Source organism: Orcinus orca, chromosome 19, assembly GCF_937001465.1.
Source record: "Orcinus orca chromosome 19, mOrcOrc1.1, whole genome shotgun sequence".
In the NCBI taxonomy this organism is placed as follows: domain Eukaryota; kingdom Metazoa; phylum Chordata; class Mammalia; order Artiodactyla; family Delphinidae; genus Orcinus; species Orcinus orca.
In genome coordinates this window covers 26,887,808-26,904,927 of record NC_064577.1, presented here as the reverse complement: position 1 = coordinate 26,904,927, position 17,120 = coordinate 26,887,808, and the positions used below count along the sequence as shown (strand labels likewise).

Below are 17,120 nucleotides of genomic sequence, written 5' to 3'. Positions count from 1 at the left end.
AGCTTATTTGAAAACACAAGCAGTATTAGCTATTTTGTCTAAATACTGGATGCTCAGGAATGACAAATTAGCAAAAATAACCACATTCAAGATATCACGAGAATAGTAAAAATATCTGGCTTCTGTGCACACCTATGCTCGGCATATTAAAACCATCCATCGTGGCACATAATTAAAACTGTTTTTGCCGTTGGGGCTGCTGAAAGCTTTTTCTGGATGTCCCAGGTTTCCTCATATGCGTAGAGCATGGAAGGAATTTCTTTATCTCCACCACCTTCAGAAAGGGGGGGCCAGGAACAATGCTGGGACCTCTCAAAGGAACAGAAAAGGGGGCGAATTGCACGTGAGAGCGTGTGTGAAGTCTTCAGTCTCCTTTGATGATGATTGATCTACTGTTTGTCAAAACCTGCTGTTGTTTACGGTGAGTGACAGCTGGGGAGTGATGGATAGATCAACTATGGAAGACGAGTGAAGGATAATTTAGGAAAAAGGCACTGCCCACTAGACGATCTTCACCACATTCTAAACGTCAACACCACACATTCCGCACTCTGTTCTTCCCTAGTGAGATGGTTCCCAGGCTGCTGGAAACGCGAACGGAGACTCCTCCTGGGGAGAAAGCTTTCAGATCATTTGGGTAGTTGAATCGTCTGCCGTTACTTTCTTTTTTAAATTTTTATTGGAGCGTAGTTGCTTTACGACGTTGTGTTCGTTTCTGCTGTGCAGCCTACTCGGGATCAGATAGGGTGAGCTCGGTGGCCCTGTGGGGCTGCGCTAGCTGGTTTCCTCCTCCAAACAGACAGGAAACCAGTCCTCGTTAGCAGGTGGTTCTAACTGGGAACCTTGTCCTCCCACTCAAACACGTATTAAACTGCTTCTGTCTGAGGCTGCGCAGTGATGGAAAGGATGGAGAGACGGGGAAGAAGAATGAATGAGGCCTGGCTCTGGACCATCCACCCGCAGGAGTACATGCCTCTCTGCTGTTCCCTTCAAAATCCATTCCCAGCCTCATTAAAAAAAAAAGAAATTTATATAGGGCTTCCCTTGTGGCGCAGCGGTTAAGAATCCGCCTGCCAAGGCAGGGGCATGGGTTCGAGCCCTGGTCCGGGAAGATCCCACATGCTGCGGAGCAACTAAGCCCGTGCGCCACAACTACTGAGCCTGCGCTCTAGAGCCCGTGAGCCACAACTACTGAGCCCGCGTGCCTAGAGCCTGTGCTCCGCAACAAGAGAAGCCACCGCAGTGAGAAGCCCGCACACTGCAACAAAGAGTAGCCCCCGCTCGCCGCAACTAGAGAAAGCCTGTGCGCAGCAACAAAGACCCAATGCAGCCAAAAATAATAAATTAAATTAAATTAAATTTTAAAAATATTTATTTATTTATTTGGCTGCGCTGGGTCTTAGTTGTGGCACGTATGTGGGACCTAGTTCCCCGACCAGGGATCGAACCTGGGCCCCTTGCACTGGGAGCTCAGAGTCTTAACCACTGGACCACCAGGGAAGTCCCCCAGCCTCAGTTTCTGAAAATGAAGTGTCCCTCTTTATTTAAAGGTGGGCAGGTGGAATGCTCAAAAGGAGAAATCATTTCAAAAATTTCAAATTTTAAATGTAAATATTAGAGAACACTATTTGCAAAGATGGACAGAGGAAACAAAGGAAACGAACTCTGATAGGCTAAGTTTTAAGAAATGTGCCCCTGTCTTCACTGCACCTCTGGACCCTGACTGACCTTGACACCCTTTAAGAATGGAGCTGCTTGGGGGCTTCCCTGGTGGTGCAGTGGTTGAGAGTCTGCCTGCCGATGCAGGGGATGCGGGTTTGTGCCCCGGTCTGGGAAGATCCCACATGCCGCGGAGCGGCTGGGCCTGTGAGCCATGGCCGCTGAGCCTGCGCGTCCGGAGCCTGTGCTCCGGGGCGGGAGAGGCCACAACAGTGAGCGGCCCACGTACCGCAAAAAAAAAAAAAAAAAAAAAAAAAAAGAATGGAGCTGCTACTTCCGTGCCTTGCTTTGGTTCTTCTCTAGCAATTAGGATTTACTTTATCAGTCCCGGAGGCTGTAAGGAAGCCCTTGAGATCCCAGACCCTCTAAATACCCATCTCCATGTTGGCCCAACAGCCCAGAACCATGTTGCCGATGGCAAACCAGATTTTGGGTCTGCTCGGCTGTTCTAGAGCTGTTCTGTTCAAGATTGAGGAGGAATGGGTTTCCTTGGTTGCAGAGATAGCCCCCAGCAACACGCCGTGTGGCTGAGGATGCGACGGGTGCCACCTTCCAGTCCTCAAGCCCTTGGAGCTGGGAACAAGCAGAGGGGGTCGCGTGAAGGTGCAGGAGAGAAGGACAGTGAAACAGCTGTGGTCTGTCGCTTCCCGGAACAAGCCTGCGATAAACAGGGCCCATCCACCTGGGCGAGCTATTTAGGGGACTGTTTTATTTTATTTTGTTCACTGATGAATCATTTATTCAAACAAGACAAAAACGTCTCCACATTGTTTCCTTTTATACAGAAATTGGAACATTTCAAATATATTACCTTTTCTCTTTTTCAACAGATCTTATTTGAGTCTGGTCCCAGGAACTTCTTTTCATTCTAGGATTCACGTTTTAGTAACACACATGCACCCATTACAGCCAAAACAGCATACTTGAATTTCGGATAGTCATTCATTATTATGGTGACAGTACCAACATATGGTAAAAGCCCTCTGGCTCTCCCCACCATGTCCTTCTTTTCGGGCCAGTTCTTGCCTTCTTTGTATGAACCTCTATCATCAACTTTAACATTATCTCCTTTAGTCAGAAATTCGATGTCTCCATTATCTTTCATGAACTTTGATTACTCTGTGTACTGTTGGAATGTAGGAGACTATTTTAATCTGCAAAAAAGCGTTTAAGTGGAAGCCAAAGTGAGTCTTCATCCAGTCTGAGCCTTTGCTCCACAAGTGTCTAGACTCCGAAGTTGACAGTGCAACTGGGACTAAGCTAACTTTAGATAACCTTGAGCATGAACCCTGGAGACTCCTGTTCATCAAAAAAGGCTGTAAGAAGACATTCTTCCCCATCACATACTGGCTGGTACTTAAAATGCACGAGACGAGCTGACGTAGGCATCCCGAGCCATGGAAATGGACTGGGGTGGGAGCGGCGGATGAAGGGAGGACTTCTTTTATCTTGAAGACACTCTTTTGTGGAAGTGTGTTCACAGCTGAGAAGGAGAACTGTGATTCATTTTCTCGGTGGCCGAGCATCTCAGCTTCCCCCAAAATGTTCAACCTAAGATTTGCATTAGGAAGCGTGGCGGCAGGTGGGGAAGGCCTATGAAAACACTGTCCTTGATGAGAATCAATTTAAAAATTATTTGGAGTGACTTTTCTGCAAAGAAGTTATCTTGTTTTTCTTATACAAAATTATTGCTGTGAGCAGGACCTTCACTTTAGGTTGGTTGACTGGTGAGGATGGTAACCCTTTTGCCAACCCTGTTTTTTTTTTTTTTTTTTTTTTAATTTTGAGGTGTTATTGCAGGGACAGCTGGCTGGGGCTAGGTGTGCAGTGTGTGACCTGGCACGGAATCCTCCAGGTGAAAAATTACTGCAGGCACAATGTCCCTCTCCCCTACCAGAAAAAAAATGACTCAAGGGCTTCCCTGGTGGTGCAGTGGTTGAGAGCCCGCCTGCCGATGCAGGGGACGCGGGTTCGTGCCCTGGTCCGGGAGGATCCCACATGCCGCGGAGTGGCTGGGCCCGTGAGCCATGGCCGCTGAGCCTGCGCGTCCGAAGCCTGTGCTCTGCAATGGGAGAGGCCACAACAGTGAGAGGCCCGCGTACCGCAAAAAAAAAAAAAAAAAAAAAAGACTCAGTATCCTTAGACTTCAAATGAGTTAGTCAGATTCTAGTTCTCTTCCTCAGTTGAAAGCCTTGGAGAATCTCTGCATTGGAGGTCTTGCCCAAAAGATACAGAAGGTGGGTTGTGTGTGCACGTGAGTGTGTGTTACACGTCCGCATGCATGTCATGTGCACACGTGTGAATGTGTCCTTCACGTGTATGTGCATCACATGTGTGTGCATGCGCTCCGTTGCGTCACCCGTGTGTGTCTGAGCACACCCAGTACAGCGAAGGTACCAGTTGAGCTGAACTTGAGAGCCTTGGAAGACAGTCCATTTCTCCGGAGTAGTGGGATTCTGGTTAATGTTAAGAAAACACCTAAGGCTTTGTTTTGTTATTTGAGAAGCATTTGGGGTTCTTGTTAAAAAACAGTGTCCATGAGAAAAAATATCGGCTCTCTCAGGAATGACTATGTTGCCTGGCCTGGAGGATGAGGGGTCTCAGGGGAACTGATTCCCAGCCATCGGCCAGGTTGGGGGCGCAGGACGCACCGTCCAGGAGGGCATTGCTGCTTCTTTGTGGTATCTGCTGCGACTACACGTAGTCCTGCTACTGGTGGCTCTTCTTCTCTTGAGACTAGCAATCTTCTCTCAGGGGCCCCGTACTGGCTACCTAGTAATCTTTTCTTTGTAAGGACCTGGGACCCCTGTGTCTTCTGTGTCCAGGCTACAATAGCCTTATTTGGTAGCTCACAGCACACCCCCCTTTCTCTCTTCGGGGACTGCCACTGCCAAGGGACCTTCTCTACTGCTTAAGGGATTGGAGGTCCCATCACTGAATAACTGGAGTCGGTAAAGCCCTGGGAAGCCGTTTCAGATTTCTTTTTAAGTGGGCCTTGCCTCCCATTCCTCGACGGGCTTTTCGAAAAGGATGGGGCAATTTTATCTCTAACCAGTACATTCCTTTTCTGCTTCCAGTCCTTGTAGGATCAGGGTCACAAATAAGCCCCCTGTCTGGACCAGACACATATCCTGGCAAAGAGGTCTTTTCCTCCCCCGAGTCTGGCCCTTCAATGATGCCAGGAAAGGAGAGAGATGAAAAAAATAAAGGCTCTCCTTCTCCGTGAAAAATCCCTCTCTGCCCACCTGGACCTAAGCCTCTGTGTCATCAGCTTTCTCATGCTGAACACCTTTGTCCTACGGGAGCAGATGTTCATGGAGCCCAGCGATCAAGCTACAGCGTTTCATTTAATGATATTATACTCACTTTCAATCTTAGGAGAATCGATCATGTTTTCTATTTAACTTGGTTAAGTCTTGGTTAATATTTAGCTCTGTTTTGAAGCCTAGTCCAGATATCTACAACCTGACACATCTAAACGAGGAAACTAGGTACCCAGCCTGTGTTCAGTCACTGCCGAGTTAAAGGAAAGGGTGGGCAGTCACTGCAGTTGGCGGTGGGAGTGGCAGGTGTGAAAGCTTGGCCTTGAGCTGTTATTCTTAGCTCTGATGGTCTGCCGACTTGGGTAACTGCTATAAAAGCTTTCTAGCTGTAAGCAGAATACAGTCCCTGGTGCCTACTTTCTAGAAGAGCTGCTAGGGAAAAAAAAAAATTGAGGCTCTGCCTATGAGAATGAAAGTTGTCTTGCTTCTAACATATTAGACGCAGAACAACTACTTAGGTGAAGGTTTGCTTTGCTAGAACGTTTGATAGGAAATTTGGTGTTTTTGAATCTGGCAAAAAATATGGATTAGAAAAGTGGCTGATTATAAGTTATTACTTATAAGCCCAAATGCTTGGTCCGCTAAATATTGTGATTTTTTTTTGTGGTGATGCATGTTTCAGAAACACTCATCAGACCTTCTGCCTCATATAAGGAACCTTCTGAAGGTTCTCTTCCCCCTTTCTTCAACAAGGCCAAAGCTCGTTTCTGTCTTTCATTGTAACTTGATGGTCTTGATTGGACAGCCGCGTCTGGGGCTGATTACGAGCATCTACCTCGACAACCACCTACTTGCTGCCTTTGTCAGTGACCAGGCTGGACGCTTTTCCAGCACGAGGCTCCTACTTAGGGCAGCTGGGGCCGAAAGCTTCAATGCCTGTATTCTGTCTTGGAGGAGAGGATGAGTTTGTGTAAGCAGACTCCAGCTCACTGCCAGCTCTGAATTCCCAGCCACCAGCCTCCGTCTTCTTCTCTGCCTACCATTTATGAGAGAGAAATAAGTTTATGCAAAAACAAAAAGAGGCACAATTATAAGATGACACTGTAGGGAAAGTTGTTACACAAAAATGCATGCAATAAACTATTATATATAGGATGGATAAACAACAAGGCCCTACTGTATAGCACAGAGAACTTATTCAATATCCTATGATAGGATAGACCTAGAGTCTGTCATACAGAGTGAAGTAAGTCAGAAAGAGAAAGACAAATACCGTATGCTAACACACATATATATATGGAATTTAAGAAAAAAAATATCATGAAGAACCTAGGGGTAAGACAGGAATAAAGACACAGACCTACTAGAGAATGGACTTGAGGATATGGGGAGGGGGAAGGGTGAGCTGTGACAAAGCGAGAGAGAGGCATGGACATATATACACTACCAAACGTAAGGTAGATAGCTAGTGGGAAGCAGCCGCATCGCACAGGGAGATCAGCTTGGTGCTTTGTGACCGCCTGGAGGGGTGGGATAGGGAGGGTGGGAGGGAGGGAGACGCAAGAGGGAAGAGATATGGGAACATATGTATAGGTATAACTGATTCACTTTGTTATAAAGCAGAAACTAACACACCATTGTAAAGCAATTATACCCCAATAAAGTTGTTAAAATATATATATATATATATCCTATGATAAACCATCATGGAAAAGAATATAAAAAATAATATATATAACTGAATCACTTTGCTGTATAGCAGAAATTAATGACTTTGTAAATTAACTATATTTCAATTAAAAAAATTTTTAAATGCATGCAGCAAAATCACACATGATTACTCAGGATCAGGTACGAGTTCAACTCAGAACTGCCCAGCAGTCACAGCTAATGGAGCGTGACTCCTTCTCCTTCTCTTTTCTTCTTCATAAAAACAAGCAAAAGAAAGAAGTGCAGCGTCCTTCTATCCTTCAGTGTCCTTGTCCTTGTGTCCTCTTAGACTGTCCCAAGCTATGGCATGAACCTCACCAAAGTTCCAACCCCATGTCCAATATTACTCAGCTCTCTGTGTTAACTGAAACACAAGCTAACATCATATTCCACACAGGCCCCAATGTCCTATCATCTCTCCTGATACCTTTCTCACTACATCCGCTTAGGTTTAAACCGCTCTTCACCACCCATGAGAATGGAAGGTAAGTAGTAGCTTGCATAACCCAAATGCTCAGATATCCTAAAATCAGTGGAGTACATCACTTTTTATTCTCTCCTGGCATCCAGCCGATCTGTCTTCATAATTACATGTTGAGTGGAGGCTAGGATTATTCTCGGTCCCTTGGAATCACTTCTCTAAGTAATTGTCAGCGTTTATGCAAAGACCCAGGAACATCACATATTACAATAATGGTAAAGTTGGGTTCAAAGCATTTCATTGCCAATCTTTGCTTGTTTTTATGAAAGAGGAGAAGGGAGGAGGAGGGGGCGTCACTGTCCATTAGTTGCGGCTGCTAAGAGGTCCTGAGCTGACCTTGCAGCTGACCTTTCCTTTGGTAACCTTGTGGGATTTTACTGAATGCATTTTTTTTTGGCATGTGGCATCTTAGTTCCCTGACCAGGGATTGAACCTACGCCGCCTGCAGTGGAAGCGCAGAGTCTTAACCACTGGCCTGCCAGGGAAGTCCCTATGGCATGCGTTCTGTGTAACAACTATCCAGATAGTCTCATCTTACAATTGTACCTCTTTTTATTTTTGCTTGGATTTATCTATCACTATTTATTGAACATATCTTCTGGGCCACGGTGCTTTTGGGAATGAGGTGGCATGAGTTACATAGGCAGATAGAAGAAAAGCAGCACTGTAACCACAGGTGGAGCTCTTAGTCATTCTAACTGTTAGGCAGCCCTTGCCTAGGGAGCCAGAAGAGGCAAGCTCACTCCTAAATGTGGTATAATTGATACGTGAGACACTAAGAGTGAGGCTTTCATACAAACCTAGAGACGATGGCATCCTTGCAAACACCCGAGCGTGTACTTCTTTGTACTCTGGAAATTGTGATCAGCCAATGAAATGGGCATCATCTCTTTTCTTATTGCTTGTATACAAGCCCATCTACAATTTCAGGGACAGAAAAACGTCACTGATGGTGTGAAGCGCCTGTCTGTAACAGTGCTTGAGGAGTAGCCCAGGGAATCCGTGGATTAAAGGTCGACGTTTAGTGTGTCTGTTGTGGGTGAGCAAGGTGGCATGGCCATACTTTTACTTTCTTTTTTTTTTTTCCCAAAAACATACGGCCATGTGAACATACTGCCAAAGCAAGAGAGACCCCTGAAGCTTAAACTTTATTGGCTTCAGGGTAAGTCCATTCCTGTGGGTACCATATTGAAATAAATGTCCACCTATACTATGCACATTTGAACTTTCTACTTGTGTACATGAACTCAGGAAACGTAGGTCATGACTATACAGGGACTAGATAGGAACAGGCAAGTATAAATGTAAGACCACAAGACTACATATTGGGCTTTAAACACACAAACACACAGAGAGGGTTTTCTGTTTTTGTGGAACTTCAGGGTCTCCAAAGATCACCTCTCCAGACTCTGAATTGTCTGCCTGCATTTAAATGTTCACTTTAAGGGGGAGGTAATCAGCTTAATACATTGTCATTCACTCAGACAAGCCGGACTCAAACACCATTCTCTGAAGTGGACTCATGCTGAGCACTTCCATATTCTAGAAGCCAGGTGATGGGTGAGGGAGGGAAGGGGGTGGGGTGCGGAGCACACAGCCGGTCGCAGAGCTTGGCGCTTGACTGATTGATTTTTCAGGCAGTTCAGATACTGGTCTGGAGGTCTCCATTGAGGAGGGTCCTCTGGGTCTCCGTGGTCTCATTCAGCCGGGATTTGTCCTGCTTGCTGTCACTTCGTTCCCCGTCGTCTGTGCCACTCACCTTGACCAAGCAGAGGACATTCTGGAAGCTCTTCTTGAAGTTGTCAGACAAGAAGGCGTACAGGATAGGGTTGGCACAGCTGTTAGCATAGGTGAGGGCCACCACAAAGTCAAACATGCCCTTAAGGGCTGGGGTGGGACTGATGGCCACGGACACCGAAGAGACATTGAAGATGTAGAAGGGGAGCCAGCAGAAAATGAAGACGGCCACCACGATGGACACCATCCGGGTGACCTTCTTCTCAGACTTTTTCCTCTTGGAGGAACCCACTCGGATTCCAGAGGACTTCACTTTGATGATAATGAACAGGTAGCAAAGACAGATGATGGTGAGGGGCACCAGGAACCCCAGGATGAAGGCGTAGATGATGAAGCCTGTGTACCACGCCCCGGATTCGCCTGGCCAGTTGATGGTGCAGCTGCTCCTCCCCCATTGGTTGCTCCGAAGGCCAGCATATATCATGATAGGCAAGATGACCAGCAGAGAGACCCCCCACACAGCCACGTTGATCATCTTGGCTGTCCGGGGTCTCCTCCACTTGGCCGACTTGATGGGGTGGACCACAGCCAGGTATCGGTCAACGCTCATGACTGTCAAGCAGAAGATGCTGGTGAACTGATTGATGCCATCCACAGTCATGACGACCCGGCAGATGGCCTTGCCAAAGGGCCAGTGGACCAGAGCCACCTGCATGGCCAGGAAGGGCAAACCCAGCATGAAGAGTTCGTCTGCGATGGCCAGGTTGAGGATGTAAACGTTGGTGATGGTCTTCATCTTGGCATAGCGGAGGATGACATAAATGACAAGCGTGTTGCCACACAACCCAATGATGCAGACCACAAAATATATGAAGGTGAGGACTGCATTGCTGGTCAGGTCATAGTATGGCTCTGTTTGGTTTGAAATGTTGGCTGTAGCCACAGAGCCACTGAGGTCGAATGGAGAGGAAAGCCAAGGTTGGGTCCCATTGAGTAGTTCATATGCCACATCCATGGCTGCCTGACAGCTTAGGCTAGTTCCCACCAGCCAGAGATCTTACTCTCACCTTCACGGGTCCTGGAGGCAAAGGATCCACTGTGGCATCTGCAAGGAAAAAAGGAAAATTGATTCATCAGTCAGAGGCCACTTAAGTTCTCACCAGCTTTCCGTGTTTCTGGTTTGCCTTGTCAGATGCTCTTCAATTGGAAAGTGTGTTACCTTTCACATCAACGTGAGCCTACCAGCCCATTCTCATCAGCGTGCAGGCTTTTTGAGTTGTTTGTCCACTGGGGGGAAAGGGTTTGAGTCAAGTCATCAGAGTTTATCTTGTCACCTTTGGTGATGCACGCATGGGAGTTGGCGGTGGCTGCAACACAGCGATTCCTAAGAAGCTAACTGGTCCGGACCTCGCCAAGCTCTGTAAAAAGGCAGAGCTTGGAGAGGTCTGACCTCAGAGGAGTCTGACGCCGGCATTCCTGGCCTTTTCCCCTTGAGGAAATCTACGTTGGCTTGTCGACTGCTTTGGAGTCTTTCCATTCTGAAAAATCCCAGACTTTAGAGGTGAAAAAAACCTAGGGTTCACCCATGGAGCCCACGTGACCCCGCGCCAGGCACTTAACCGCTCTGACTCTCATTTGTTACAGTGGAGGTGTCATGAAGGCCAAGTGATGCGGTGGAGGTGAAAATGCCCAGCACTATGCTGGCTTCATCATCAGAACTCTAAAAAATTTTATCTTGTCTCCCTTTTTCATCTACCATTTTACTTATTTCTAATTTATTGAAAGCTGCCTACACGAGGAACCAATTTACAGTCTTAAATATTAAAAATAAAGATCTGGCTTGCTTTTATTTTTCAAATGTATGCTGTAGTTGATTTTTGTTTCTTCCGTTTTTGTTTCTCGTTACTCCGTGCTTGACCTCCTCATGCCTTGGAGAGTCCTTGCCCAAGTCCCTCGGCAGGATGCTCATCTTTTCACACCCCAGAGAATTTGCCTGTGATCCCCTGATTACGCATAAAAACAGGAACCGGTGTGAGGGAGGAAGGCTCATTCACAGAAGTGAGTTCCAAACACAGATGTCGCTCGTTCACATCCGCTGTCCCCTTGACCTTGCCAACCATCCTATGAGGTGGGGATAGTTATCCCCATTTTACAGATGAGGAAACTGAGGCTTAGAGAGTTTAGGGAACTTGTTCCCATTCCCTTGTACATCATTGGTGGAGCTGGGATTTGAACACAGGACACCCAGGTCTTCTGCACTTTTCGCAGCATCACAGCTGCTGCTCAGTGGACTGGAAAACTAGCGGCTGATAACCGGGCTTTGGTTTGAAGCAGCTGACTCCTGTTTTACCTCCATGCCGAGAAAGTAATTGTAACACTGTTGGCTTGGCCTAAGATATAGAACAATAGCTCATCACATAATTAAATGATTTATCTACGGTCATTCAGAAAACATCACTGGGGGGCTTCTTTGTTCTGGATACCAGGGGTACAGGAATGAACAAGATATGGAGGTGACAACTTAGGAGGGGAGACAGGAAGGATGCCAACTCTTACAGGGTGTGAGTTGCATGGAGATACAAACAAAGGATCTAAGAATGCCTTTCTCTGCTGGGGGATTCAGAGGAGGCTTCACATGAGGAATGTTTGAGCTGGGTCTTGAATACATGAAGCCAGGAGGGCAGGTAAGAGGTCATTCGGGGAAGAGGGAGGCTGCAAAAGGGGTGATGTGCTGAGCTCATAGCGGGAATAGTTCATTTGGTGGACACATTTCCTCTGAGCAGGGCGCTTTTCCTGGTGCCTGAGTGAAGACTGGAGATAGCTCCTTTCTGCTTGGAGAGACTGCTGATGAGTTATAGGGGACTTAGCCAGCAACGAATGCCTCAGGATGCTTGCCCACCTCTGCCTCCGGTTCATTCTGCACCGCCAGGCGCATTGCTCATCCTTTCTGTGCTGATTTCCCCACTACACAATTGCCTGTAGAGTGGGGTCTGGGCTTTGTGACTGATCTTTCTGCAGGGTGCTTTGGGGACCCCGGATTCAATGTCTGCACTGGGTGAAAAGCATAAACTGGCAGCTGTTAAAAACAGAAGCTGTGAAGAAACCATCTTTGGTATCCCTGGGTTAACATAGGTTGTTTCCAATATCATTTCTATCTGTTTTGCTAGTTACTTAAATTCTTCTGACCCAGAATCTTATTTAAGGCGCCTGCATCGGAGTATACATTCATCACTAGCATTTCCAGGGTCCCATCTATGTGATGTGCAAGGTCACACTCCTATGTCTGGGTAAAACTGAAGACCTCTGGGCTGCAGAAGCCCTGTGTAGAGCTTTGGGGATAGGGGTGATGATGCAGGCAGGTGAGGGTGGGTTGGTTGAATGCTGACCTCCAGCCCTGACTCTGCCTTTTCCGCTAGAGTCTCACACAATGGGATGGAATTGCATAGGGTCATTTTTTTTTTTTTTTTTAAATTAGGCTGAGAAGCTGCATTCTCCACTTTTGAGAGAGGCAGCAACAGAGTTCAGAGCTTGGTGAAGGTGGCAGAGACGGTAAGCTGGGGAACCAGTCCGGAGTGAGAAGCCTCCTCCAAAGAAGAAATGAGTTTGAATCACAGTGAATCTTATTGCATCAACAGCGAAGTCAGCTGCCTAAGGTCTCTGAGTGACTTTGCTTCATTTGTGTCTCGTTGAAAGTGGAGTCCGATGCCAGGCATCGTTAGTTGCTGGATTGTGGTTAAATGCACCAGGAAGTTTGGTTTTTCTGCTTTTTTTTTTCCAGCCTAAGAATTGTTAGATCCTGGACATGCCTGGTTGTTGGTTTCCTCTGAGACTGACTCCAGCTCTTCTGGAGAGGAGGGTGAGAATGGTCTAGAGCATCCCCTCCCCTCCCAGAGGGGCTGTGCTTCCCAGCCTAAGAATGTTGGGATGGGGACCACGCATCCGGGGTGGTCCTAAATCCTGCTCAGCTTCAGTTTTTCCCTTCTCCCCAGCATCTTTCCCTCCATTCAGGCCCCACCCCACTTCCCTCGGGCCTCCTAAACCCCAGTGGGTCACCGGGCGGCTGAAGCGTGAGCCCCACAGGTGGGGGGAGACTCAATAGCCAGGTGCCGGCCACCGAGGTGCTGGTGCGCCTAGGAAAAGCCGAGGCAGCGCTGGCTGAAGGGCAGTGGGGAGACGTGAGACTCCGGACCGCCCAGCTGGCTCTCCAGGCGGGCACAGAAAATCCTCCTCTGCGCCATCCACCTCGCTGGCCATCAGACCCAAGGGTTTCCTGAAGGATTCCCTTCTATTTCCAGGAGGAGGAGATTAAAGATTGTCCTGCCAGCACCCTTGTCTCTGAAGGCAGAGAGAGGCCGGGGCATCAGGCACAGCTGGGAGCGGGCGACAGCCGCTTGGGGATTTGGCCGGCGGCTCGCGGGCGCAGGCCAGTCAGAGATTCGGTCTCTCCACACCTAGGCATCCTGTTCTCTCCGCCCGGGCGCTGGGGAGCAGACCCTGCACCGCTCGGGATCCGTGTCCCAGGCCCGGCGAGAAAGAACAAGGGAGGAACCCCTTTCCTGCTCCGCCGCTTCCCACTCACTGGCTCGGATCCCGGGTGCGCGTCCGCAGGAGCCCCGGCGGTGTCCCCCGCCCCGGCCTCGCTCTCCTCGCGTCCCGGCTCTTTTGCGGGCGAATGGGAGAGAAACTGTCGCCGTCGAAGCTGTCACCTGGACACTCGACTGGGGGACCAGGACCGCACAAGGGCGCACGCCACGCACACCAGCATGCAGCTGTTCGGACACGTCCGTTCCAGCACACACGACCCACGGCGCCCCACTCACGCCGGGACACCCGCTGTCGTTCATTCCCACCAAAATCACCCCCAAAAACACGAGGGTGGAGAACCACGCACCGGGACCTACAGTCGGGCACACCGACGCGCGCACCCCCATGCAGCGCAGACGCACCCAGGTGCCCAAGTGCTTGTCTCTCTCTCTCTCTCATACACACACACACACACACACACACACACACACACACACACAGCGCTCACCTTTGCTTTTCCGCTGCTATCCGCCAACTCGGTTCGCCGGCACCCAGCGGCCGTCCCCAACCCAGCCGGGTGCGCAGCCGCTTGGCCGGTGCTCGGCGTCCAGAGCTGCCCGCTCCGCTCGCGAGTCGCACCGCCGAGAGCTCGCTGGGCCCACAGATCCCGGGCGCCGAGCCGCGGACTGAGGCTCCGGGCGCGAGTGACGGACCGCGCGCGCGGGTGGCTGCGCCGCCTGGACTGGCCGTGCCGAGCGCGGGCCCCTCGGCTCATTTCCCCACGCCCCCCCATTACGTCACGGCAGCTCGCTCCGCCCTCCCGGCCCTGTGGGCGGACAGGGGTGAGCCGCACCGAGAATCCTGCGGGGGGCTCCGGGCGGAGGTCGTGGGCGCCCGGGGTAGAAGGGGACGCGTGTGCGGGGCGCGAAGGGTCGAGCGATTTCGGCCTCCCCAAGACCGGTGGCAGGGACACGCGCTGTCTTCCGTAAGCTTTCACAGAGTCTGTTCTGTTTCACCCAGCCTATTCCAGGCAGCTGGAGTGGTGCCCGGCGACCCAGACTCGCTCCGCGACCTCTGCCATCTCTGCATTCAGACAAGTTTGCAAAGCAGTGGGTCATCCCCGGGCGCAGGGCCAGGGGATGGAGCGGGAGAAAACGGGTCCGGGGAAGGCCCTTCTCCATGCGGTGACCAACGCCCCTCCGCACAGGGTGTGAGCCCGCACTCGGGTTCCAAAATTCGGGTGCGGGAGCAGTCAGAGGCCCAGCAAGGGAGCGTCTCATCCCAGCCCTCCCAGCTTTCCACAGCTTGGAGACGCAGTGGCCGTGCAGCCCGTCCCCTACCTTAACCTTGACGGTGGGCACCTGCTGGTCGGACTCGGCACAGCCCCTCCTCTTCCCTGCTGTGAGGGAGCAAATGCATACAAACGTGCATGAAGTAGGTGCTGTGTCCCATACAGGTAGAGCTATTTATTTTTTGACTGTGATGATTCAGCTTCTGTTCCAAGTTTAATGTCATAATTGGTCCTGCAGCCTCTCCTTCCTCACCCTCCTCCAAGTACACACACGCACACACACACACACTCACACACACACACTCACCATCCTGAGTACAGTATTAGAAGACGGGAAAACAGAAAGCAAACGCCAACTATAGTTTTTTTCTGTGGGCTGAGCTGGCTCTGACTGTGCTATTATCTGATTTGCAATTCACCAGTGAAAGTTACAGTCCAGAGGCTGGTTAGCAGGTACGGTGAGTCCTAGAGATGGGTGAGTGACCTGGGAAGTTGGAACCACCAGGTAAGGTAGCAATCAACTGCTAGTTTCTATCTGGGCAAGTCTGTGTCTTGGGGTACCCACCGCGAGGGTGGAAATCAAGGGTTTCCTTGGATGTGTCTCTTTCTGAGATGTCAGTCCTAACGGGGCTTGAATCGTTATCCGGGTAGCTCAACAGAATAGAGGTGCCCCTGCTCACCACCAGCTGGAAGAAGGAGGGGTGGTCATAGTACCAGGAGACAGAGTGGAATTGAGCTCAAGAGAACCCTGCATGCTTGGGGTGGCGGGGTCGGGGGGGACAGAGCTGTTGCAGTAGTACCTGTTGCAACTTCTAGTTTAAAACCAATGACCCAGGGCTTCCCTGGTGGCACAGTGGTTAAGAATCCGCCTGCCAATGCAGGGGACGCGGGTTTGAGCCCTTGTCTGGGAAGATCCCACATGCCGCGGAGCAACTAAGCCTGCGAGCCACAACTACTGAGCCCACGTGCCACAACTACTGAGCCTGTGTGCCACAACTACTGAAGCCTGTGGGCCTAGAACCCGTGCTCCGCAACAAGAGAAGCCACCACAATGAGAAGCCCGCGCACCGCAACGAAGAGTAGCCCCCGCTCGCCGCAACTAGAGAAAGCCCACGCGCAGCAACGAAGACCCAACGCAGCCAAAAATCAATAAACAAAAAATAAATACATTTTTAAAAAAATTTTTTAAAAAAACAACAAAAACGAATGACCCAACTGGTTTCCAGGAAAAGAGGAAGAAAAGGAAAATCCAGGAAATGCCTATTCCGGTCTCAAATTCCTTTCCCGGGAACCATGTTATCTTTTCAAAGGTCTTGAGCTGTTGGTGCCAAACTCCTGTGTTGTTTTTTGGAAAAAGAATCGGTTTTCTAACCTATACAAGAAATGAACCAGTGGCTCTCAATGTCTCCCTTCCCGTCCCCTCCCAACCCTCAGGGTAACCCTGATGCAACAATGCTTTTGTTTTAGTTTTATATAAGTACTACCAGCAAAAGCAGACTGCCCCTGATGGATCGGCTGAATAACCATCTCCCTTCAAGGCAGCTAGCTGGGGCGATTAGTAGTTGTCTTGGTTGCAACCTCAGGAGTTTCCCAGGTGAAATTCAAAACTGCCTCCCCTGGACATGGAGGGCAAGAAGAGACGGAAGAAAGGTAGCCACTGAAGATTGGTGGGTGGCAGTTTTAAGAAGCAAGAAAGTCACATGTGAGGCTTATCTTGGGTGCTGCAAAATGCATAGATCTCTGCTCCCGCCCTCTAGAATCTTAGACATTTATATAAAGGCCTTAAGGGGGTTCAGTCGTGTGTTCATTCTGGATGGTCTCGACAACACATTGCTCTGAAGGCTTTGAGATGGTTCCTAGCAAGGGAATGTACATTCCAAGGACAGGGGAGGGGGCACCGAGCCTCAGATTGCCCTGGTCCGGCTCTCAGGTCAACTGGCTGTCATGTCTCCTCCAAGACCTCCTCCAACCATGCTCTTTATCTCGGATGATCTGATCCAGTGAAATCCCCCTTCGCTGTCCTTTCCTTGTGAAGCCTCCTCTCCCCCGCCTCCCCATAAGGCAGGTGGGGTGAGTCCAGCCTGGAAAAAGTACTGGCCTGATCCACCCACCTCAGGCACGCCTGTCTCCACCGCAGGGCTGGATGAGTGGGGTCTGAACAACCTTGACCTTGACAGCAGAAACTGTGTAATCTAGAACAATTGTTGGTTTTGTCCGGCCAAGGGAGGCTTCCCTCTCCCGGCTTTGAATGACTTGAGAGAGCCGTTTGATTTTGCTGCCACCTGCACTTGGCGGCTACCCTCAGGGTTCCGGTCCCTCTTTGAGTCCTGATGGCTGTTCTTCCGACTTCCCCTCCATCTGCCAAATGAAGTCTGCACTGTCACCGGTGGGGCTG

General features: G+C 49.7%; 2 protein-coding genes across 12 annotated transcripts in view; one reads left to right on the top strand and one right to left on the bottom strand.

Moving 5' to 3' along the window:
• The window catches only part of SLC39A11 (solute carrier family 39 member 11), a 419,622-nt gene that overhangs the window by 14,102 nt on the left and 388,400 nt on the right, over nucleotides 1-17,120 (top strand). The gene's annotated exons all lie outside the window — the stretch shown is intronic.
• Nucleotides 8,237-14,723, bottom strand: SSTR2 (somatostatin receptor 2). Its single transcript, XM_004275428.3, has 2 exons — nucleotides 13,943-14,723; nucleotides 8,237-10,015 (listed from the first exon to the last, which is right to left on the bottom strand). The coding sequence occupies exon 2, from the start codon at nucleotides 9,923-9,925 to the stop codon at nucleotides 8,816-8,818; it is 1,110 nt and encodes a 369-aa protein (XP_004275476.1). The 5' UTR covers nucleotides 9,926-10,015; nucleotides 13,943-14,723; the 3' UTR covers nucleotides 8,237-8,815.

Coding starts and splice junctions, on each gene's coding strand:
- SSTR2 (XM_004275428.3), bottom strand. CDS start 9,925: ATGGATGTGGCATATGAACTACTCAATGGGACCCAACCTTGGCTTTCC.